This window comes from Chiloscyllium punctatum, chromosome 24 (genome assembly GCF_047496795.1).
Source record: "Chiloscyllium punctatum isolate Juve2018m chromosome 24, sChiPun1.3, whole genome shotgun sequence".
Classification (NCBI taxonomy): Eukaryota; Metazoa; Chordata; class Chondrichthyes; order Orectolobiformes; family Hemiscylliidae; genus Chiloscyllium; species Chiloscyllium punctatum.
Genome location: NC_092762.1, coordinates 58488053 through 58512173, shown reverse-complemented (window position 1 = coordinate 58512173; position 24121 = coordinate 58488053). Strand labels below are relative to the sequence as shown.

At 38.9% G+C, this 24121-nt stretch overlaps 1 protein-coding gene across 2 annotated transcripts in view; it reads left to right on the top strand.

Annotated features, from left to right (window-relative positions):
• The window catches only part of wdr18 (WD repeat domain 18), a 199960-nt gene that overhangs the window by 113625 nt on the left and 62214 nt on the right, over nt 1-24121 (top strand). For both annotated transcript variants that reach the window (XM_072593920.1, XM_072593921.1), the window contains 2 exons: nt 17024-17088; nt 22548-22672. In XM_072593920.1, the coding sequence (XP_072450021.1) occupies nt 17024-17088; nt 22548-22672 (190 nt within the window). The remainder of the gene's footprint in view (nt 1-17023; nt 17089-22547; nt 22673-24121) is intronic.

Genomic DNA, 24121 nt, shown 5'->3' with positions numbered 1-24121 from the left:
CACTGGTGGTATGGCCCACTTTTTATCATGTGTTTAGGTTTCCTTGGGTTAATGACATAATTTCCTGTGTAATGTAATTTCCTGCTCTTTTTCTCAGAGGGTGATAAATGGAGTCCAAGTAAATGTGTGTGTTCATGGAGTTCCAGTTGGAGTGCCATGCTTCTAGGAATTCTTGTGTGTGTCTCTGTTTGGCTTGTCCTAGGATGGAAGTGTTGTCCCAATTGAAGTGATGTCCTTCCTCATCAGTATGTAAGGATACTAGTGAGAGTGGGTCATGTCTTTTTGTGGCTAGTTTATGTTCATGTACCCTGGTGGCTATTTTTTCTGCCTGTTGTCCAATGTAGTGTCTGTTACAGTTCTTGCAAGTTATTTTGTGAATGACTTTAGTTTATAATTTTCATATCTTGTATTATAAAGTTTGAGTTTTCAGAGCTGGGGCAGGGTTTTGTGTGCACTATTTTATGATCATCTTCAGGCCGTTTCTAGGGACTTTATTTGCTCAGTAGGGCAACAGTATATTATGGTAGAGAATGAAGGGAGCCCTAATGAATACGGTGGTTGAAGGCAGTTGTAACGACCCACCCCACTAACTTTAACCGCAACACAGAAATGATTTAACCCATGCTGTAATCTGTGAAAAATTGAGTGGCAAAGAGCTATCCCAAAAGTCATTAAAGCCTAACAGTGAATAATTAACTACCAACTATTTATAACTCATTTATCTAAATCTAACTTTTACCTTCCCTCGACAGTACTGGTCCGATAAAACACCCCGATTAAAGATTTACAGGAAAATTCAAATTTCAAAACCAGCCAGCTGTCGAATCTTCTCTTGATATCTTCCTCTGTAGATTTGCTGTCCAGACCAGTGTCGATCTTATTTCCTGTGCATACCCCTTCTCCAGACAGGTACCCCTTAGAGAGTTCTTATTACAGCATACATCTGTTGGTCTTTTGGCAGTTCTCTCCCAACTGTTCAATTTTTCCTAGTCTTATACCCCAAAGCATCGAGTTGTTTTATTGGTTTTAATATTGTTAAAATACCAATTTCAAAATTGACTGGAGTTTAGTACATGGGGCATAATTTAAACTGATAGACCAAATTTGAATTTGTTTTTTGTCTCTTAGCAACCAGGAACTGCTGAATCAAATGTTACATTATAAATTCTCCAGCACTCTGTGTGCTTACTAAGTCCTTCAAACTCTCTTAAACGCACAGCATCCTTTACACCTTCATAACACAAGCCTCATGTAGTATAATCATAGACACACAAATAGGCCATTGAACTTATTATTCCTGAAGTATGAATCAATTCAAATGTAACTATCTTTTTGGTTTTTACTAAAATTATTTAAAAGCGTAAATCTTGCCTTGTAGAGGTGAAGTAAAAGCATAGAGCAAGCAAAGTATTCAGGTTTAAGCCTTTAGTACACGAGGTATAAGTGATGTTGGGAGGACAGCATTTACTGCTCATTCCTACTTTTCCTGAGGCTACCAAATGATAGCTGTGACTTACTATCTTCCCTTGATGTATTATCCTTCCTGAAGGACATTGTTTGGGTTTTTACACTGATCAGAACTCGCCATTTATTTCTGGTACTTCCATGAATTATTAAATGAGCTTTCAGAATTTGCAATGATAGGATTTGCATTTACAACCTTGAGTTGCAGATCAAGCAATTTTATGGGTTGATCTGATCTTGGAGCAGAAAGATTGCAGCAGAAAACAAATCAGATTCTCAGTTTGTTTTGCTGATATCCTTTGTTCAGTTACCCTCTGCCAGGTATATGAAGATAGTCTTGCAAGGAATCCATCAGCTGCTAATCTTTCAATTATGCATTCTCTACCATAATCTTTCAATTATGTAAAACTAATTAAGTCAAAGCATGTTGATCCCTAAAAAGCCCATAATACTCACTCACACGAGACCCATTATGAAAGGACACTTTTGAAAGAGCTGAAAGATTGAAATGGAGCAGTCATCATTTTCCTGCCTATTGTTTGATTTTCAGGAGATTTCCTTACAATGCAGTTACAGTGAAGGGTGAACTTGATGAACCAAATCAGCAACTTTTGTTGTAGCTCAGACGTTTCTTGGACTTCAAGTTAGTGTAATTCTTTAATGTCAGGAGTTCTACTCCCAACACTGCACCGCCCCCCCCAAACCGATGCCCTCTTCTTTTAAACAAGTCAGCAGTTCTGCTGGGTCACAAGTCCCACTTGGGCTCACAAGCTCCCCCTCCTCTGACTAGCACTGACACCTGTGGTGAGGAGACCATCCAGTGCAGGGACATTGGTGAGGCAGCCCCTGGAAACATTGGATTAATTCTGTAGATAATAAACCCAAAGTATTCTTTAAATTTCAAAAAAAGCATTTTTAGCAGTGCATTCAAGTGGATCTGGTATGTTTGTAAACTGAGTGGCTCAACTAGAAGAAGGCAGAGACTTAGCAAAGGGAATCGGGGAAAAGATTTGGAAGTCATGTGACTAAGCCAAGAGGAGGGGCGATGGCTTCAAATTTATATTACTGTTGTCTGTACAGGGGTTGCTTATTTAAGACACAGATCAGGACGAATTTTGTTTAGAACGTCATAAGTTTGAGACGGGAGTCACATCGAGTGGGATGTCAAAGAATTGAAATATTGGCAAGCAATAATGATAGGGCATTCTGTTGTCAGGGGCCAGGATAGGTGTTTCTGTGGCCATGGGCGGGACTCCAGGATGGTTTGTTGCTTCCATGGTGCCAGAGTCAAGAATGTCTCTGAACGGGCAAAGGATATTCTGAATGGGGAGCATGAACAGCCAGAGATCATGGTCCATATTCGTTCTAACGATATGGGCGGGAAAAGCGATGAGGTCATGCATAGGGAATTTAGGGAGTTAGGTAGAAAGTTGGAATGCAGGACCTCTAGAGTTGAATTCTCAGCATTACTCCATGTGCCACATGTTAGTGAAGCCAGACTTGGGAGGATAATATAGTTGAGTGCATGGTTAAAGAGTTACAGTAGGAGGGATGACTTCAAATATCTGAAACATTGGGATACCTTTGAGGGCCGGAGGGACCAATACAAGAGGACAGGTTGCACCTAACATGGAGGGTTACCAATATCTGTGCAGGGGGATTTGCTGGAGCCACTCAGAGTTTAAATAAGTGTGGCAGGGAGGTATAGAATGGAGCAGTTTGTCTTGAGATGTAGTGATAGTGAAGAAGGTGGACGTTAAGTCAAATACGTCTAGTAGGAGAAGCAGGCAAGGTCACGCTAATGAACATGTTGGAACTGGTGGTTTGAAGTGTACTTATTTCAGTGCAAGGAGCATAACAGGTAAGGCAGAAGAGCTTAAAGCCTAAATTAGTATATTGAACAACAATGCTGTAACCATTATAGAAACTTGGTTGAGAGAAAGACAAGACTGGCAACTCAGTGTTCTGGGGTTTAGATGTTTCAGGTGAGAAAGAGATGGATGTAAAAGTGGTGGAGATGTTGCATGACTGATTAAGGAGAATGTGACAGCTGCACTTTGAGAGATAGTCTTGGAAGGCTCATCCAGAGAGGCTGTATGAGTCAAATCAGGAATAAGAAAGGTGCAATCACTGTGTGGGTTATACTATAGGCTTCCCCAGTAGCCAGCAGGAGATAGCAGAACAGATATGTAACAAATCATGGGAAGATGTAAAACTAACTGGGTTGTTGTGGTGGGTCATTTTATCATCTTCAGTATTGACTAGAACTTGCTAGTGCAAAGGGCTTAGATAGGACAGAATTTGTTAGGTGCATCCAGGAAGAGTTCTTGAAGGATTATCTACGTGGTGGTCTAGTGGTTAGGATTTGGTGCTTTCGTCACCGCAGCCTGGGTTCGATTCCCGGCCAGGGGAGAAGCTTATTAAAAGGCATCTGGATGGCTATATGAATAGGAAGGGTTTGGAGGGATATGGACCGGGTGCTGGCAGGTTGGACTAGATTGGATTGGGATATCTGGTTGGCATGGACGGGTTGGACCGAAGGGTCTGTTTCCATGCTGTACATCTCTATGACCCTGTGACCCTATGAATATGTAGATAGTCCAATTGGAGGAGGGGGTCCATACGAGATTTTATTTTGGGAAATGAGCTGGCTAGGTGATTGAATTTGAAGTGGGGGAGCATTTTGGGAAGTGATCTTAATTCATAGTTATGGATATGGATAAGACTGGTCCTCGGGTGAAAGTTCTAAATTGGTGGAAAGCTAATGCAACACTGTTAAGCAGGAACTGGCGAGATTAGATTGGGGTGGCAATTTGAGGACAAATCTGCATCTGATATGGATTTAAAAGTCAGTTGATCAGAATTCAGGGCCAGCATGTTACTGTGAGGATGAAAAGTAAGGATGGCAAGATTCAGTAACCTGGATGAAGAGATATTGAAAGATCAGGCAAAAAAAAAGGAAACATGTGATGTTTAGGAAGCTGAAATCAGATAAGGCCGTCGAATATAAAGGAAATCGGCAAGAACTTAAACAAGGTATTAACGATAAAGGGGTCATGAAATGTCCTTGGAAAGTAGGATTAAGGCGAATGCCAAGGCATTTTCTAAGTATATTGGGAGCAACAGGAAAGTAGGAAAATTACAGGTTCACTTGAGAACAAAGGAGGGAATTTTTACATGGAGCTGGAGGAATTGGGGTAAGGTCCTTAACGAGTACTTTGCATCAGTATTCACCAAGAAAAGGACATGGATGCTGGTAAAGTTATGGGGAAGAGTTATGTTGATATTCTAAGTCATTGTAGCTATTAAGAAGCGGGTGGTGTTGAAAAACATTGCGGTGGATAAATTCCCAGTCCTGATGGGGTCCATCCCAGGACTCTGAGGAAGGCCAGAAGGAGATTGCCAGGGCCTTGATAGAGATCTTTGTATCCTCTTTAGCCATGGGAAGGTCCCAGAAGGATAGAGAATAGCCAGTATTAGTTCCTTTGTTTAAGATGACCAACAGAGATAATCTAAGAAATTATAGTCAGTGAGCCTTGCATTAGTAGTTGGAATTTATTGAGAAGATTTTTAAGGATAAGATTCACTTGCATTTGGAAAATAATGGATTTACTCGGGATAATCAGTGTACCTTTATGAGGGAGAGGTCTTTGAGTGTTTTGAGGAAGTGACAAAGATGATCAATGAGGGTAGCTGCATTTATCTGAATGGAGATCTGTGACCAGTGGTGTTCTACAGGATCAGTGCTGGGACCTCTGTTGTTTGTAATGTGTTTAAGTGATTTTAATGAAAGTGTAGGTGAATCTGATTAATACTTTTGCAAACACGAAAATTGCTAGAGTTGTGGATACTGAGGAAGATTGCCAAAGGATACAGCAGGATATTGATCAGTTGGAAAGTTGGATGGAGAAATGGCAGATGGAGTTTGTTCTGGACAAGTGTGAGGCGATGCTTTTTGGGAAGTCAATGCAAGAGGAAAGTATGCAAGCCCCTCAGGAGCATTGATATACAGAGAGATTTTCAGATGCAAATCCATAGCTCCCTCAACATGGCAACACAAGTGGATAAGGTGGTAAAGAAGACGCACAATGCTTGCCTTCATTGGTCGGAGCATTGAGTATAAAACTTGCAGCTGTATGAAACTTTAGTTAGGCCACGTTTGGAGTATTGTGCAAAGTTCTGTTCATCACAAGAGGAAGGATGTTGAGGCTATAAAAATTCCATAAACCTCATGCAACACCCATTATGAATGGACAGTTTTGAAAGAGCTGAAAGATTGAAATGGATCAGTCATCATGTACATTGAAATTCTTGGGGGCAAATCTAAGGAACAAACTAGGATAGCAGAGACATACTCATTTTTCACAATTTCTGTAATAAAGAAGGAAGCCATTGGCGTCTGTACTGGCTGTCTAACATTTTAACTTGGTGCCAATCTCCTGGCTTAGTCCCTTTTTCCTGCACAGCTTTTCCACCTAAATTTCACCCAATGCCTCCTTGAATGCCTTATTTGAACCTGTCTCCACCGTACGTCCAAGCTGTGCATACCACGCCTTAACTCATTTCAAAACAATACCTTCTGATTCTCGATCCATTTATAAATGGGAACAGTTTTTTCTTATCCATTCTTGTGTATCCCATAATTTTGAAAATATTTACCATATTCTCTTAGCCCTCTTCTAACCAAGGAAAACAGACCCTACTTGTTCATTCATTCCTCATAACTGAAGCGTTTCATCCCTGGAACCATTCTTGTAAACTCTGCACTTTTTCTAGTAAATTCTAAGCTTTCTCTAGTGAATTCATGTCATTCTTATGGATTTACTATGGGTACTAAATTATGTCATTGTTATAATTTAGTACTCAGAAATATACACAGTGTCCCAGTTGAGGTCTAATCAGCATCTTACATAATTTCATAATAATCTCCTGCTCTTGTACTTTCAGCCTCTATTTATGAAGCCTAGTGCACGATATACTCTCTTAACAGTTCTATCTGTCCTGAGCTTTGTTGATGATTCATGTGCATATACACAGTTTGCTTTGCTCCTACAACAATTAAAAGAGTACCCTTTGTTTAATACTGTCTGTCCATGCTCTTTGCACCAAAGTGCATTACCTCATACTTCTCTACATTGAGCTTCATCTGCCACCTATTCACCCACTCCTCCAAAATGTCAATGTCCTTTTGTAGTGCTACATTGATCTTCATTTACAGTTCTCCCAAATTTTGTGTCGTTCGTAAAATTTGAAAATATCCCCTGCACACTAATTTCCACTACGAGTTTTCTTCCAGCCTGAAAAATATCCATAAATCACTACTGTCTGTTATGTATCCTTCATCCAATTTACTGACCACTTCCTCACACGTCAGTTTAGTGCCACTGTACTGAATACTTTTTTGATGTCCTTGTACATTACAACAACAGCTTTCCCTCACAAACCCTCTCTATTACCTTTTTTAAACTCCAGCAAGTTAGTTAGACACGATTGTTGCTGAACAATCCATACTGACTGTTCCGAATCAATCTATATTTTTCCATGTGACTATTGATCATATCATGAGTAATTGTTTCTAGAAGTTTCCCCATTAATGAAGTTAAACAGACTGGTCTATAGTTGGTGGGTCAATCTTTACAAATGTTTTTGAACAAAAATTCTCCAATCCTCTGGCCCCATCTCGCATTGTAGGGAAGATTGAAAGATGATTGCCAGTGCCTCTGTAATTTCCGTTGTCTCTTACTTCAGTATCCTTAAAGGTATCTCATCTGTTCCAGTGCCTTATCAACTTTGTATTCCAACCAGCCTTCTCTTTATCAATGTTAAGCCCTAGTTTCCTCCTCTCATGGCCTGAGCAGCATTTGCCTCCTCACTAAGAGACACAAAGTATATACGCCGAAGTGTACTCCCTTACTTGGTCCCTAAGCCTCCTTATTGATGTGCTTGTCGAAACCTTTGGGATTTTGTTTTATGCTGGCTGCCAGACTTCTGTTTAAATAATCTCTCTTTGCGTCTTGTATTTGCTTTTTCACCTCCCTAATGAACCATCTGTGTTCAGCTTGGTTATCAACTGTTTGTATGACCTGATGTTTGTCATAAGTGCACATTTTCTTCTTTAACTTAATTTCTATCGCCTTTGTCATACAGGAAGCTCTGGATTTGTCTACTTTTCCATTTTTGAGGGAATACAGTATATTTTGACTGTGCCCAAACTGTCGTCTTTTTGAAGGTAGCCCATGGTTCGGCTACTTTTTTTTCCCCCAAACTGAGAGAAAGTGAGGACTACAGGTGCTGAAGAGTCAGAGTTGAAAAGTGTGGTTCTGGAAAAGCACAGTGGGTCAGGCAGCATCCGAGGAGCAGGGCAGTCCACGTTTCAGGCATAAGCCCTTCATCAGGAATGTGATAAAGGAAAGGGCTTATGCCTGAAACGTCGATTCAGCCTGCTCCTTGGATGCTGCCTGACCTGCTGTGCTATTCCAGTGCCACACTTCTCGACTCTACTTTTTGTTCCCACCACCCTTTGGTTTAATCTATCCAGTCCAAGTCTGATCTTGTCCCATTGAAGTCTGCACTCTGCATATTTGATTGTACTTAATCTGGATTGACCAAAATTGTTTTCCATTATTATCCTGATGCTAAAAATGCAAAGATATCTTTCCTTGAACTGTTCCTTCAACTTCACTTGATCTACTTGGCCCACCTAATTCCCAAGTATCAGATCTAGCAGTGCCTCTTTTTTTTTTATTGGACTGAAATTCCCCTGAATGCAATCTTGGAACCCGTGTCCCTTGCACTGCCCTATCCCTAGTCAATATATGGGTAATTGAATTCTCCCATTAGAACAATCCCATGGTGTTATGCCTCTCTGAGATTTCCTTGCAGAATTGGTCCTCTATATCTTTCCCAATAGCTGATGGCATATACATCTTATTGCTTAGCTTTAGTCAAACCGAATCTGTCTTTGAATCATTGAAACCATCCTTGTTGTCCTGACAGCAATATGGTCCTTAATCAAAAATGCCTTCGCTCCATCTTTTCTTAATTTCCTCTCTCTTCTGAGCACATATCCAGGGATGTTTAACACCAATTTCTGTCTTCCTTTAAACCAAGTCTCATGATTGTAACAATATAATAATCCCATAAACAATCTATGCCTGTAACTCTCCAATTTTATTAACTACTCTCGTGCATTTGCATACATGCGGTTTAACTGTGGTTTAAACTTCACTACTTTCTCAGTTACTCCAAACCTATTTATCAACTTGCTATATCCTGTATTAATGCTATCTGCCTCTCCCAATATTTTCCATATCCAGGTATTAATTCCTAATATTTTCTCCTGTTTGCACAGCTGCTGACATGGTGTAAGCCAATCTCATATGGCTGTGGTCAGAATTCCCAATTCAATCAGTTCCTGATATCAACTGCTGCATGTGTTTAGGAGAAGATAAGAGGGAAAAGTAAGGAGCGGTAGCATGGATGATAGAGATTGTAACTTGCTGCGTAACCATGAATAACCATTTTGCTATTGATTTTTGAAGAAAACAAAGTAACAATTCTCTTATTTATCATTGTTACAAAGTAACTCAATTTCTACTGGTTTTATTAACCCATGTCTCACTCCTTCTCGTCTCTACCATCCTAGCCTTGTAATCCTCAAGATCCTTGCCTTTGGTTGCTTAGGTTTGAAATTCTAGAACCAATTCCCTAAGCTTTCCTTCTCTCATTCTCAAAACCTCTCCTTTTGACCAGTACATTTTCCTGTAGATTGATGTTGAATTTTATATGATACCTCTTGTGCAATGTCTTAAACGAATGAAGTTTGTTGTGCTGGATCAGCCAGTACAGAAGCTTCCAACCCCTTTGCTTTACTTCATTTGTCTTAATTTCAAAATTGTATTCCACACAGCTAGAAAGAAGAAAAAAGGGTAAACTCATTCACAAATACATCAAAGTGGTCAGAAAGGGCTATAACAGAATATTAGAGCTGTTTTGAGTCAATTTTTCATCTTGATAGGAAATTTTAGTGTCCAGGTGAGGTTTCTAGGGGAACAAGATTGTAGTGGGGGTATCAAATAATTTTTCCAAATGAGAATGGGTCAATTAGATTGAGATCTACAAAGCATTGTAAAATAATGTTGACTTGTCAGAGAAGATATTGCAGTTTTCTGTCAATATGGAGGATTCCCATCTAGATTTTTGTGTTTCCCTTTAATGCAAAGTCTGGTGTTTGAATCTTGCAGTGGAGGACTGTTATAATTGCACATATATATTCAAGTAGTCATCTTGTGTGTAAGGGAAAATGAAATTATTAGCAAATGAATCAGCAATGAGAGCTAGAGGTTATTCTTTCAAAAGTGTCATTACACTCATCTTATGATTAGATTAGATTCCCTACAGTGTGGAAACAGGCCCTTCAGCCCAACCAGTCCACACCGACCCTCCGAAGAGTAACCCACTCTGACCCACTTCCCTCTGATTAATGCGCCTATCAGTGCGGGCAATTTAGCATAGCCAATTCACCTGACCTGCACATATTTTTTTGGACTGTGGGAGGAAGCCGGTGCTCCTGGAGGAAACCCACGCAGATACGGGAAGAATGTGCAAACTCCACACAGACAGTCACTCGAGGCTGGCTCGACCCTGGGATCCTGGTGCTGTGAGACAGCAGTGCTAACCACTGAGCTACCGTGCCGCCCCAGATTTGGTGTTAGTTCCTTTTCTTCCTCCTCTCTATCTCTGATTCTATCATGTTTAATGTGCATTTCAATCCTCTTAATACTTGAGTGATGTATTTCTTCAGTAGTTCCTTGATGTACTGGTATAATGTGTTCTACAGTTTACACCAGAGATGTTATTACAGACCAGTGGAGCAGGTGAGACTTGAACCCAGACTTTCTGGCTCTGATGTAGATATACTGCTGTGTGCCACAAGACCCCTTAGGTCTTTTTTTTTTAAATCAACCTGTACAGAGATGTTATTACATACCCATGGAGCAGGTGGATCTTGAACCCAGGGCCCTTGAATCTCGGATGAGTGACACTGCCACTGCACTGCAACCGCCATTGGTTGGATCTGCTTCATAATGGACTCAGTTACTTTAGAGGCTCTTCTACATATTCATTAAACTATATCTCTATACTTGCCAATTATGACCTGACTTCTATCTGATATTACACATGTATTAAACATGAGGGCAATGAATAGTTTATGGGATGAAGTTAGAATTACACAATTGCAGTGCTTACCTATGTACCCATTTGAAATGATCCCACACACTAAAGTGTGGGATGAACTCCACAATGGCACCCTAATGTTTGAATTGTCAACAAATTATAAACCTATAACTCCAATAATCTAACTAAGAATGCTGAGGAGAGCAGCCTGAAGTGAGTGCACTATATAGCAGGGGTCTGTAAATGGGGAAATACAAAATTCAAAATCAAGATCCAGCTGCAGCATCTCTACTGCCAGCACAAAATGGGAACTAGACTGCAAATCCTAATATATGCATTTCTCTGTCATTCAGACATTTTTATGGTTTTTAAGAGACTGCTTAATTTTGCTTCTAATTTAAAATAAATGGAAAGCTATTATTTGCAACTTAATACATTGAGGCTGAATCATATACTTGATGACTGAACTTAATTTTATTTTTAAGGAGTGAATATGAATTGTTTAATATAGACACCTGTTGCACAATATACATGAGGCAGGATAAAAAGTGGTATTACTATTTTACTTAAACAATTTATTATAAATGTAGATGTAGGAATTTATTATGGAAATACAACAATAAGTAAAAAACAGACTATTTCATCTGAGGGCCTGGTCCACGTAGTACTTCATTTTAATCCTAACTGCAGTTGAAAATTAAATTTAGTCCTCACTCCCATATGTAATGCCATAATAATTGCACAATGTATGTTTCATTTGAGGCATTACTCTTCACCATATTAGAAGAATTTTAAGACTCCTTTTTCATTTCATTTTGAACAGATTTACAGTATTCTGCCAAAATGTAGGTGAGAATTATTTCAGGCTAGTTGCTTCTAATCTGCAACAAGAGATTTACAAGCCACATCTAATTTGCAAATTTTTCCTCTCAACAGAATTTAATGATAGTTTTCTGTAATCTTTTGGTTATTGACAGTAATAAGATATTGTGACTTTTGCAGAACACGCAAGCTTAAACACAATTCTATTTTAGCAAAATATTGTATTGTTTAAAAAAAAGAGTAGTCTCCATGTACAAAGTTAAATGAGATATTACTGTAGCTGTTTTTTTTATTGCTGCATTGAAATCGATAGACTTCAATTACTTCTAAACCTTCTACATGTAATTTAAAAGCTTCTAGCATGTTGTCATTCCTCTATTTAACATTAGAATTACATTCTAAAAATGTAATAGTATGTTATGTAATGTAAGATGTATATTACATATCAATTTAATTAAAAGTTTGGGATTTTCAACCAGTGGCATATAGCTTTTGGTCTGTGTACGAGGGGTTTTATAATTAACTTGTCAGTCTTTCTGGAACTATCATTTCAAACCAATGTGTGTAAGACAGCTGGTGACTGGGACCCTTCTGAATAATGTGAGTTCGTATTATGAGAATATTTTGATTGGTGAGAGTAAACATGGAAAGGCATTCACTTTCTTTTGGTTTAGAATAATCAAGATTTTGTTTTCTTGACTTAGGAAAGCCTATAGATTGGCAAGCTTCGGTTTCAATTTGCAGTAGATCTGGGTGGGGTCAGATGTAAGAATAATTTGTCCTGGAAAAAAAAACATTTCAGACAATTAGGAATTAGGTTACCTTAGTGTAAGGGTTTTAATTGAAAGTTCTAATCCAGAAGTGCATGGTAAGAACTTTGAAGGAGTTACTTGCAGCAAACAAAAGTTAAGTTTAGTTGTGTGAATACAAAGGAAGAAATGATCAGACTCTTGAGACTGGGAATTGGAAAAACAGTTAATTCAGCTCTATAGATATGATAGAAAAGGGAGATCGCTCTCTGGTATTTGAGTACTATAAAGTAGTAATGTTGAGATAGATGTGATTATATTTTTCCATGTTTTGAAATCTTTCAAATTGTTTTATGTTTGAAGGGCTGTTTTCCTGAAGAAGGGCTTATGCCCGAAACGTCGATTCTCCTGTTCCTTGGATGCTGCCTGACCTGCTGCGCTTTTCCAGCAACACATTTTCAGCTCTGATCTCCAGCATCTGCAGTCCTCACTTACTCCTCGAAGATTTTTCACACATTACTCAACAACTTTGGTTTAAAGAATGAAAGAAAGAACACTCATAGGAAATATATTTGTGCTGCTTTCTTTAAGCTATCAATTGCATGAGTCTACATTCTTCCTGTTTTCAGGCTTTCTGACCACAGATGTTTAGCATCTAGTGATCAGCTACACCAACATACAACCAAATACTGTGATGTTAATCACCACATTACAAAAACACTGGTTGCAACTGATTCTGAGACACTTTGTGATTGGACAGAGTTTCATTCAAAGTGCATTTATGTAAATATAGTTATTGACAGGTACATTAAAACCTGCACTATAGTTCCTTATCAAACCAGTGTGTTCCTGTCTGAAAAAGACAGACTGTTTTATTTTACTGTTACAACAATCAACTATGGATGCTGGAATTCTGAAACAAAAATAGAAATTGCTGGAGAAACTCAGTAGGTCTGGTAGTAAATGGGGAGAGAGAGCAGATTTAACAGTTCAGGTCCAGAAGAAGGATCACTGGACCTGAAATGTTAACTTTGCTTTCTCTCCACAGTTGCTTAAAATATTAATAAGGAATGTAAATATAGATGCAGGATTCCTGAGGGCAAACTTTGCTCTGTGGTAAATAAGCTGCTGATTCAAAAAATAAAAAAGACAAATGGTGTTAAGAAAATACATGGCTGAGTGCAGCTTGCTTCTAGTAGACTTAATTACCATTAAAGCAGAAACGAAAGCAGAAATTGCTGGAGAAACTCAGCAGGTGTGGCAGCATCTCTAGAGAGAAAGCAGAATTAATGTTTGGGTCCAGTGACCCTTCTGCCCAAAAATACTACTGTAAAGGTTAATTGATGAGCATTTGGAGACTGTTTCTTGAAGTAGAATTCTCAGCCAACAGGAGATAATACTCAACTGCTCCTGACATGTTTGATTTAATTCACAAAGTATTAATCAAACTATGGCCTGCTGATCTAGGGTTAGAAAATTTATGTTAACTTTATTCCACAATTCTCCACTCTTTTGAAGGCATTGATTTTTGCCTGGGTATAGTTTTGCAGGTGCTGTTGCCTACCTATTCTTCATTCCAAGTGGTAATTGTTTTATATGTAAGTTTAAAATTGAATACCTGTACCAAACACTACCTGTAAGGGTGGTAGAGGCAAAGACCCTCATAACATTGAAGAAGTATTTACACATAGTCTTGTATGCCACGGCATTACAAGGCAATAGGTCAAATGCTGAAAAATGGAATTAGTATAGTTAGATGGTTGTTTTGACTGGCATGGAGGCAATAGGCCACAAAGTTCATTGTCTGTACTGTAGATCTCTAAGACTTATGAATATTAATAAGTACCTAGAAGTATCACATTGATTTCATTTTATCTTTGCCCAACCCCACATATAGTTTGCAGTCAGATTCATTAGATGGTGGTAAACACTGGCTACTCCTGCTGGCCACTTTTGTCCCCTCCTATCTTTGAAACACATCTCCGAATTGAAATTTATCACCTATCCTCCCTCAGCTGACACTAGCTGATTTGATTTTAGAATTTTTCTATTTGATTGAAAAGAAAAGCGATAACTTTGAAGGACTGAGAAATGGTGGTATATAATTGTGATTGGACAACATAAACACAAATAATACTGACTATTTAAGGAGCAAACTGCATTTCCTCATCCTACACAATGAACAAATATATTTTAAATGTTGAAATTTCACAATCCCTGGAGTGGGGGAGGCCAGAAGTAGAGGGCATAGGTTTAGGGTGAGAGGGGAAAAATTTAAAAGGGACCCAAGGGGCAACTTTTTCACGCGAAGTTGGTGCATGTATGGAATGAGCTCCAGAGGAAATGGTGGAGGCTGGGACAATTACAACATTTAAAAAGCATCTGGATGGGTAAATGAATAGGAAGGTTTAGAGGCATATGGACCAACTGCTAGTCAACTGATTTAGATTAGTTTTGGATATCTGGTTGACATAGATGAATTGGACTGAAGGGCCTGTTTCTGTGCTGTACATCTCTGTGACTCTAATGTTAGAATGATTCATTTATTTACCCTAAAATTCCACTTACACTTACGAATACTGGATCTGACAGTAATTTGGAGTAGCAGTGTGTGGAATTAATCAGAATTGTATGGGATAATTGAAATCTATTTGAATGTAAGTTCAAATGGAACAGGAGGGTAACCTGGGGCTTTGACCTTAAGAGAATAGCCACATTTAGGATTCGAATCCACATATGTCAAGCTCGCTGACAGTGCACCCTCCTGAAGCATGTCGCAATGACTTACAGAGAAATATTGATGTCATGCTCCATAAACTTGCACTATTCAACCTCAGCCATCAATGGAACAGCAAACGTAAAATGGCAATTCGATGACATAGGTTTAATGCTTAAAATATTGAGCTGAAATAGGTAGGACATAATTATAAATGTCAGCACATGAACCCATTTTAAAAACTGGAGTCCAGTGCAAAACTAAATGATACAAGACACCATCCTGGTTAAATCAAGCAGTTGTATACAGTTGTCCATTAAAGTTCTGTTTTGAAAGGCTTTCGTTTGCAGTAGAAGAATGAAGGGGTTGATGAGCTTTATTAATTTTGAGCCCTATTTAAGAATAATTAGAGCATAATGTGATATAATAATGTTGACTGAAATGGAATGAGAATACACTCCGCACTGCTGCATGCCTCCAGTCCGCTCTGCTCCAGCTCTCAGCCACTCTGCACCACTCCATTCCGCCAGCCCACTCTGTTCTGGCTCTCAGCCACTCACAATGCTCCATGCTCTGCTGTATGCCTCCAGCCCCCTCCCGCTCTTGGCCGTGCCATTACATGCCTCCAGCCTGTTTTGCTTCAGCTCTCAGCCACTCCAAGCTATGTTTTGTTTTCAAATAAAAACCTGTGTTCTTAAAAATAGACCTGTGTTCCCAATGTAAGAACTGGTGAATCCAGCAAGTATTGTGTGTTAGCCAGCCTTTGGATAAGAACATCTCCACGACACATGCATGAAACAACGCCACCGCCCCATGGCCGAACACTTCAGCTCCCCCTCCCACTTCCCCAAGGACATGCAGATCCTGGGCCACCTCCATTGCCAAACCCTTACCATCTGATGCCTAGAGGAAGAACGCCTTATCTTCTGTCTTGGGACCCTCCAACCACATGGGATCAATGTGGATTTTACCAGTTTCCTCTTGCCCCACCTTATACCACATCCAACCCTCCAACTCGACACGGCCCTCCTGACTTGTCCCACCTGTCCATCTTATTTCCCACTTATTCGCTCCACACTCCCCTCCAACCTATCACCTTCACCTACCTATCGCATTCTCAGCTACCCACCCCATTTATCTCCCTCAGCCCCCTCGGCCTACAAGCCTCATGCCTAATGAAGAGCTTATGCTCGAAACCTTGATTCTTCTGCTCCCTGGATGCTGCCTGACCTGCTGTGCTTTTCCAACACCTTACTCTCGACTTTGGATTAGTGAGATGAGGGAAATGGGGATAAGGCAAAGCAATCTGAGGAGTCATCAATGTCAACTTTAATTCACATTTTTTTAAAAATCAGAATCACTGCCTTCTCGATTCTTTAACCTATTACGAACTTGCAATGTGCAATAATTTTTCTAATATCCTTTGAAACTTCATGATTTTTGAATGAGGATAACCCAAAACACACAATGTTGAATTAAACTGCAGCTGCACAAATATTACTCCGTGGGAATTCCCATTTGTTCCTTTTCTTGGTATGTAATTAATAGTAGCAAAATGCCATATGTTTTTCTTCATTCTCATTATGGAACTGTTTTACTTTTTAGCCTTGCCTTTAATCTAATTAAATGCAGTTGTGTTATTTATAAATTGATCAATTTGTCCCACTTGACTGAGAAGTTGGAAAGTATGTTTTTAAATCACGGAGGGGTAATGGGGCGGTACATGTTAAAAATGATTGAATACTGCATTCAGCACAAGTGAGTCTTTGCTTCAATTGTCCCTAATCTTTGAGTTTGGACGTGAAGGCAGCCTGACCTTCCAGCTTTTCCTTTTTCCATACCCCAAAAAGCAAGATACGTGCTTGTGTCCTCATTAGTGTTCTATTGTAAGTGATCGTGGGGAAACTGTGTAAGAATGTCAGGGATTCTCCTTAATGAGATTGATGTTTAGCACAGCAATTGTGGAGTTCAAAACTCCTGTTTTGTTTTTAAAGCAGTATTCATTTAATTTATGTTTATATGCAGTTCATATCTAAGGAATTATTTATCTCATGCCTGGATTGATAAACTAATAATGAATTGTTTTTGTTTTCAGCCTGATTTGAGAGAGAAGAACTTTCAGATTGACAAAGATGGCAGTCAAATTTTCAAGGGACATCGGTAAAGCACTGTTTAACTGTTAATCATTCAAACCTCAGTGTGCATATTAAATAAGTGTTGAACTTAAGCCTCGCTAAAAAGAAACATGAAGCTAGAGTTTCAACTTCATGTCTGTATTGCAAGCAATTGAGTAATTTCCAAAGTCTAGAATTTTTGTTTTGAAATAATAAAAACTGCAGGTAGTTTCACTAGGGACAATGGGAAATATTTGTCTGATTCAATTCTCCAGCAGTCTTCCAACTGTCCCTTTACACTCATAAGTTAATAAGTTTAGGTTTTATCATTTTTTTTCTGTTATGACCTGCTGGACACCTCATCAGTGAATTTCTTATAGATTTTGTTTGAAGTTAAAACGAGTCATTATTGTTCTGTCAAGCTAAAGGATCCTGTGATATATTTTATATGGAATCAATGAGTTCCTCATTAACTGTAATAAATCAGAATCTGCTGGTTAAACATCCCAACTCAGTTCCTTTCTCTTTCCTTTCTCTTCAGCTTTCGGAGGGTGGGGGGGAAATGCTGTTAGAATTTTGAGTAGATCAAAAAACTTCAGAATACTGATACCACTCTTTTACTTTCCTGTGGGATATATAGATAGTTGGAATGTGCTGTAGTGGTATGAAGGACTGAGAAGAATGGAGCATAAACGAAACTCTGTATTTCACATGCAATTCAAGGATATTTCTCTTCTCAAAAAATAATTTCACTGACCTCTCCAGCACTAAAACTTGAATGATACAGGGTATTCTTCCAAGAGGACAGCAAATGGAAATGTGCAAAGAGAAAAAAGTTAGTTTCAATATTGAATAGCAAGTATTACTTTCATTTTAATATGTCCTGATAACACATTTCTATGTGTGATTTTTAAAGAACAAAGAAATAGTACCCATTATATTCACATTGTTGTGCTTTCAAGCAAAAATCAGAACCTGCAGGCATTATCTGTTTTATACATCTACACTAATTTTTCTATTGCTTGTGCACTAGCCTGTATTAAATATGTATTTTGACTAGTTAACTTTTTTTTCAATTTTCAACTCTCAAGCTCTGCCAGAGGAATTAGAGAATGCTTTTGCTACCTTGCAATATACAGAATGTTCTGGAACATACTTGTAAAGGAGTACATGTAAAACACTTTGGAAGCTGCAATTAAACTGCACTTCAGATCAATTGTTGCCAAACCCTGTACTCATAGGGTCCCTACAGTGTGGAAACAGGCCATTTGGCCCAACAAATGGGCCAGAAGAGTAACTCACCAAGACCCATTCCCCTACCCTATTACTCTAAATTTCCTCTGATTAATGCACCAAACCTACACATCCTTGAACACTGTGTGCAATTTAGTATGGCCAATTCACCTAACCAGTTTGGACTATGGGAGGAAACCAGAGCACTCGGAGGAAACCCATGCAGACACACAAAGAATGTGCAAACTCCACACACACACTTGCCCAAGGCTGAAATCAAACCCAAGTCCCTAGCGCTGAGAGGCAGCAGTGCTAACCACTGAGCCACCCTTTGTCCAGTTGAGGAGACCGGCAAGAGTTGTGAAACTCTGGAAGTGTTTTCCCTTAATCATTGTTAGGACACATGACAAAGCATTTCGTTTTCCATCTCAATCTCTCTAGGAACCCTGTAATTTCTCTCTCTCTTCAGGTACCATGCCATGATATGGTATTGATGGCATTGGACTTCCATTGGATTGTCCATGTTTATGCTTAACAAAATAATGTCCTCCTCTAAAGACATTGATTCTTGCATGAAGTGCAGTTCTTTGGATGATATCCCACTGTGTACTTTACCTAAGTATCTATTCTTCATCTGTGATGTTGCACTCTCAATGTTACTTCTAATTTGTAGGAAAGTTTAAAAATCACACAACATCAGGGTATAATCCACAGGTTTATTTCCAAGCATTAGCTTTCAGAGCGCTACAACTTCACCAGGTGATTGTCCACCTGATGAAGGAGCAGCACTCCGAAAGCTAGTGCTTCCAGATAAACCTGTTGGACTATAACCTGGTGTTTTGATTTTTAACTCTCTACACCCAGTCCAAACCTAGCACCTCCAAATCATGACAAACCAGTGCGAAAAGAGTTGCAGGCATAGGCTGCTTTGATGTTCCAAACTGCATGCACAGAACATTGGGTACAGCACTAATCACATTAAGCATGAAAGTGCAGCAGCATTTTAGCTAGTCCAGAAAAACTAGTGGCAATTAGGGAGTTGAAGAGAAAAATAAATTTTCTTGCTGATTTTGAAAAAAATCTAGCAGACTTACTGGAGCGGGATGCCCATATTACGGGAGTTGACAGCTGCAGAATGCTATAAAAATGCCATTTAAATATCTACAAGCTTCCATTGAATTCAAAGTTTTTTTTTCATTTATTTAGCATTTTATCACAATATTGAGAATTTAAAATGCAACAAATTTCACTATGTAGGGAAGCACAATGCATTTTGTACACTGTAAAATGAGTGACCTTAATCTGTTTTTGGCTTTGATCGAGAAAGGTTGTTCACTTGATATTGAGTGAACTTGTTAATACTTTTCAACTGGTCATATTACATCTGCAGAAACATCAAAGAAGTCAGACTGGCCTTGTTCAATATTCCATGTAAATGTTAAATTCTCTGGTATTGCAATTCTCATTAGTATATCACTGTAGGTCATTTTCAGATTCTGAAATGGGTCTCTAACCCAAAACTTTCTGATTCATGGTGAGAATACAAACAACTGAACCACACTGATTCCAGTCCTCTTGATGTAAGCATGGACCCAGAAGAGATAGCAGCAGGATTAGATCATTTGGCTCCTCAAGCCTGCCCTGCCATTCAGTAAGATCATGGCCCGTCTAATTGTGACATTGAGTCTATCTTCTTCATGTCTCCCTTGCCTCAATACTCCATGATCCAGCCTCCAATACTTGTTAGGGAAGAACATTTCACAAACTAATAATTCTCAAAGAAGAAATGCCTTTTAATCCCCATCTTAAGTGGGAGACCACTTATCTTTAAAATTGGGCTCCTAGATTTAGATTCCTCCCTATGATTTAAAAAAAAGTAACCTGTCATTCTTCTAAATGTCAATGATTACAGTATTTGTTCAACCTTCCTTCATAAGACAACCCCTTCACCCTAGGATTCATAACAAATATTACAAAACAACTGTTGAACTAATGTTCATCATTGTCTAAATGAAATCACCATTAACCTTTTCTTCATAAAGTGCAATGCTGTAGTTTCACTGGATTTAGGAGGTCAGCATTAATAATCACCTGTCTGATAACATGAGAGCCTGTATTTGGGTCAGTTATGTCTGAGATATTTAAGTAGAACTTCTGGTACAATATTATGTTAGTTACTCCTTATCTCCATTGCTGTGCAGTTGTCTTACATAACACATTAATTCTATTATACTTGCCATTAACTGACGCAGATAAAATCTTGCAGACTTGCCAAATCCATGGGCCAGTGAGATACAAGTATCTATTTTAGCCTGTCTCAATATAAAATCATTTTTTAAAGAAAAATGACATTAAACACAGGTGCAAGATACTAATTGTGAATCAGACAAAATTGACTATCTAAAGTTAGAGTGATTAAAACAAGATTCCAATTTTTACATCACCAGTCGTCTGGCTCTTCAGCTCACTTCAAAAAATCTTTCAATTTTTTTTCTGTCCCCTTCTCTTTTCACTTGTGTTCTGCATTCTCTTGTTTCTATGTTCCTCTTCTTTTTTCCATCCTCTGCTCCATCTACCATTCCCCATACCTTTGCACAACTCATCCAGTCACAGATTTTCAGCTTGCAATTTGGATTGAATACTAGCTTTGCTTATTTTTATCACCATTCAAATCAGTAAAATTAAAATTCATATGCTTTCTAAACTTGTAATCTGCAGTGCAATTTCTATGTTAGGGTAGAGTGTTGAAAAGTTAGTCCCATGTTTATTACTCGCGCTGTCTTCTTACCCACAAATCAAAGCATGTTGTCAGTACTGAATTTGTTGCTTGTTCTTGCTTGAAGCAGAGGCAGGGGGCTCACTGGATCTGAGAAACCAGGGAAGGGGGAGATTATCCAGGAGATCCATTTCTGTTATCCACATGTTGATATGTCGAGAGAGTATTGGGCTCTACTGTGTTTCCCATCATGGCACAATAATTTCTCACTTGCAGTTTTTCTCTCACATATGTAAAATGGTCATTTGAGTGAGGGTGGTTAGTGCTGATGGAACCAACTCACATAAGAGTGAGGCAGAAGAAGCAGTGTCATGATTGTAGGGGACAGTATAGTGAGGGGATTTGGCACCAATCTCAGCAGCAAACAGCACGAGTCCAGATTGCTGTGTCACTTGCTTGATGTCAAGATTCAGGGCTGGAGAGGAATCAAGTCATCGTGGTACATTCAAACAACTCATGGACAGGAACATGGACATTAGTAAAACTAAAAGGGTATATAGGTTAGATGGATCTTAGAGTAAGATAAAAGATTGGCACAACAACTGAGGGCTGAAAGGCCTGTACTGTGCTGTACTGTTCTATGTTCCATGTAGGTAGAAATGATAGGCAGACCATAAGGTGTAGGTGCAGAAATAGGCCATTCAGCCCATTGAATCTCTTGTACCATTCCAGGAGATCATGATCCGATCATTCCAAATCATGACTGATAATCCTCAACTTCTTGCTTTTTCCCTCTTTAACCTTTGATTCCTTTACTGGTTAAAAATCTTTCAGTCTCAGCCTTGAATATATTTAATGATCCAATCTCAAAAGCCTTCTGCAATAAAGAACTTCATAGATTCACTACTGTCTGAGAAAAGAAATTTCTCTTCATCTTTGCCTTAAATGGGCGACCCCATATTCTAAGATTATGCTGTCTGGTCTCAAATGGGGTGGCATGGTGACTCAATTGTTAGCATTGTTGCCTCATAGTGACAGGGACCTGAGTTTGATTCCAGCCTCGGCGACTGTCTGTGTGGAGTTTGTGCATTCTTGCCATGTCTGCATGGGTTTCTTCCCAAAGTTAAAGATGTGCAGGGATTGGGTTTGTTAAATTATCTATAGTGTCCAGAGATTTGCATAGCCAAGGCATTAATATAAAATTTAAATAATGGTTGGCCCTGTGGCACACTAGCTATAGATTATCATCCTGAAAATGCCTCCTTATTTCAACTTTGTCTTCTGTTTGTTAGCCAATCCTTTATCCATGTTAGTATACTATCTGAAACACCGTGGGCCCTTATTAAACGTGGTATCTTATCAAACACCTTCTGAAAATCCGATTAGCTGTGACCCTATTGAATTCCAGAGCAGGCTCAAAGATTTAATATTATCTTACTCATAATTTGTTTGTAAGTATCAAGGAAAAAATGGGAAATAATTAGTGGGTGGGAGAATGGAAAATTATTGTAACTTACAGCTCCTCTGAATTGAACTTAATTGGAAATGTGTTTTAGAAATCAGGTGACTTGTCTGTCGGTCTCCATGGATGGAACTTTACTAATTTCAGGATCACATGATGAGACAGTGAGACTGTGGGACATTCAAAGCAAGCAGTGTCTGAGAACAATCAATCATAAAGGTGAGGTTATAATTTGTTAAATTGACATTCTTGAGCATAATTGAGAGTTTCCTATTGTTACAGCCAAGTCTAGAGGGGTGAATAAATCCATCTCTTTTCACTCCTGATGTTGGTATTTTAAAGTTTGAACTTTTAAAATTGTGCTTTCTCACTTAAGTATGTTTTTGACCATGTGTAAAGCATTGAAGAAACAAGCCAGCTAGATCTCATGAGTTAGCAACTAAGGAGTTTGTTTTGTTATTTTTAAAAATAACAAATACATGTTTTTAGATAATAAAGCCCATCCTGAATCCCATGGCAGTAACACACACTAGCAACCAAGCCAAACGTTTACAGGGTGGGCTGAGATGGTAGTTAACAGTTGAAGCGCATAAGAGAAAGTTAACTTTGAATTCTAATTTAATTTAGTTGTCTGGAAGTGCAGTTGTGTTGTGCCAATATGAGCTAGTTGCTCTCTTTATGGCAGTATCTTTAAAAGTGCAATTTATCCTGTTCTAGAGTGAGTACTCTGACAACCGGAAATTCCTATTGTTTTTAAATTCCCTATCTTTATGATTATTAGTTGTATTACAATTTGTGACAGAAATAAGGTATTCCTGAATAAAGGTATGTTTTGTTGAATCTCCTCTTGTTGCACTCATCAGGGCATTCTAAAAACTATCAATGTGAAGGAGGACCAAAGTTCTACACTATACTTTGGTATTCTTGCAAATAACCCTGATCAGTGCAAGAGAAAAAGCTTTGACAAAATGCCCAGGATGTAGGTTTGCTCGCTGAGCTGGAGGGGTCATTTCAAGACGTTTCGTCATCCTACTAGGTAACATCTTCATTGGGTCTCTGGGCGAAGCACTGCTGATAATTCCTGCTTTCTGTTTATATGTTTGGGTTTCTTTGTGTTGGCGATGTCATTTCCTGTTCTTTTTCTCAGGGTGGTTGTTGGGGTCTAACTTGATGTGTTTGTTGATAGAGTTCTAGTTGGAAGGCCGTGCTTCCAGGAATTCTCATGCATATTTCTGTTTGGCTTAGCAGAGTGAATTAGCAGGGAATTCAGGGTTGTCCGACCTGACTGATGAGTGTCAGGTTCAGTCAGGATGTGTGTCTGCGTGTGGGGTTTGGTGGAGGGGTTTGTTGTCAGGAAGGAGTCAAGTTCAGGATGAGGAGTTGTCTGGAAAGGGAAGAGAGGGCGGTAGTAGTAATTGAAGAAACAGAAGTTCAGTTTACCTGGGAGTTGAAAGAGAATTTTAATTCCCTATCTTTTCCACGAAACTGTTAAGCTTAAGTGAATCAGAATCCTTAGGATACTCAACATTAAGGAGCTTTGTCAGGGAATTCCAGACACAGGAGAATAGCCCTTTGGAACTTGTAGTTTGCTAGACATTCCCCAGAGAATTAGGTACGTTTGGAGTTCTGCATGGTCCCAGATCTCAATTCCAGTCTACAGTATGTCTG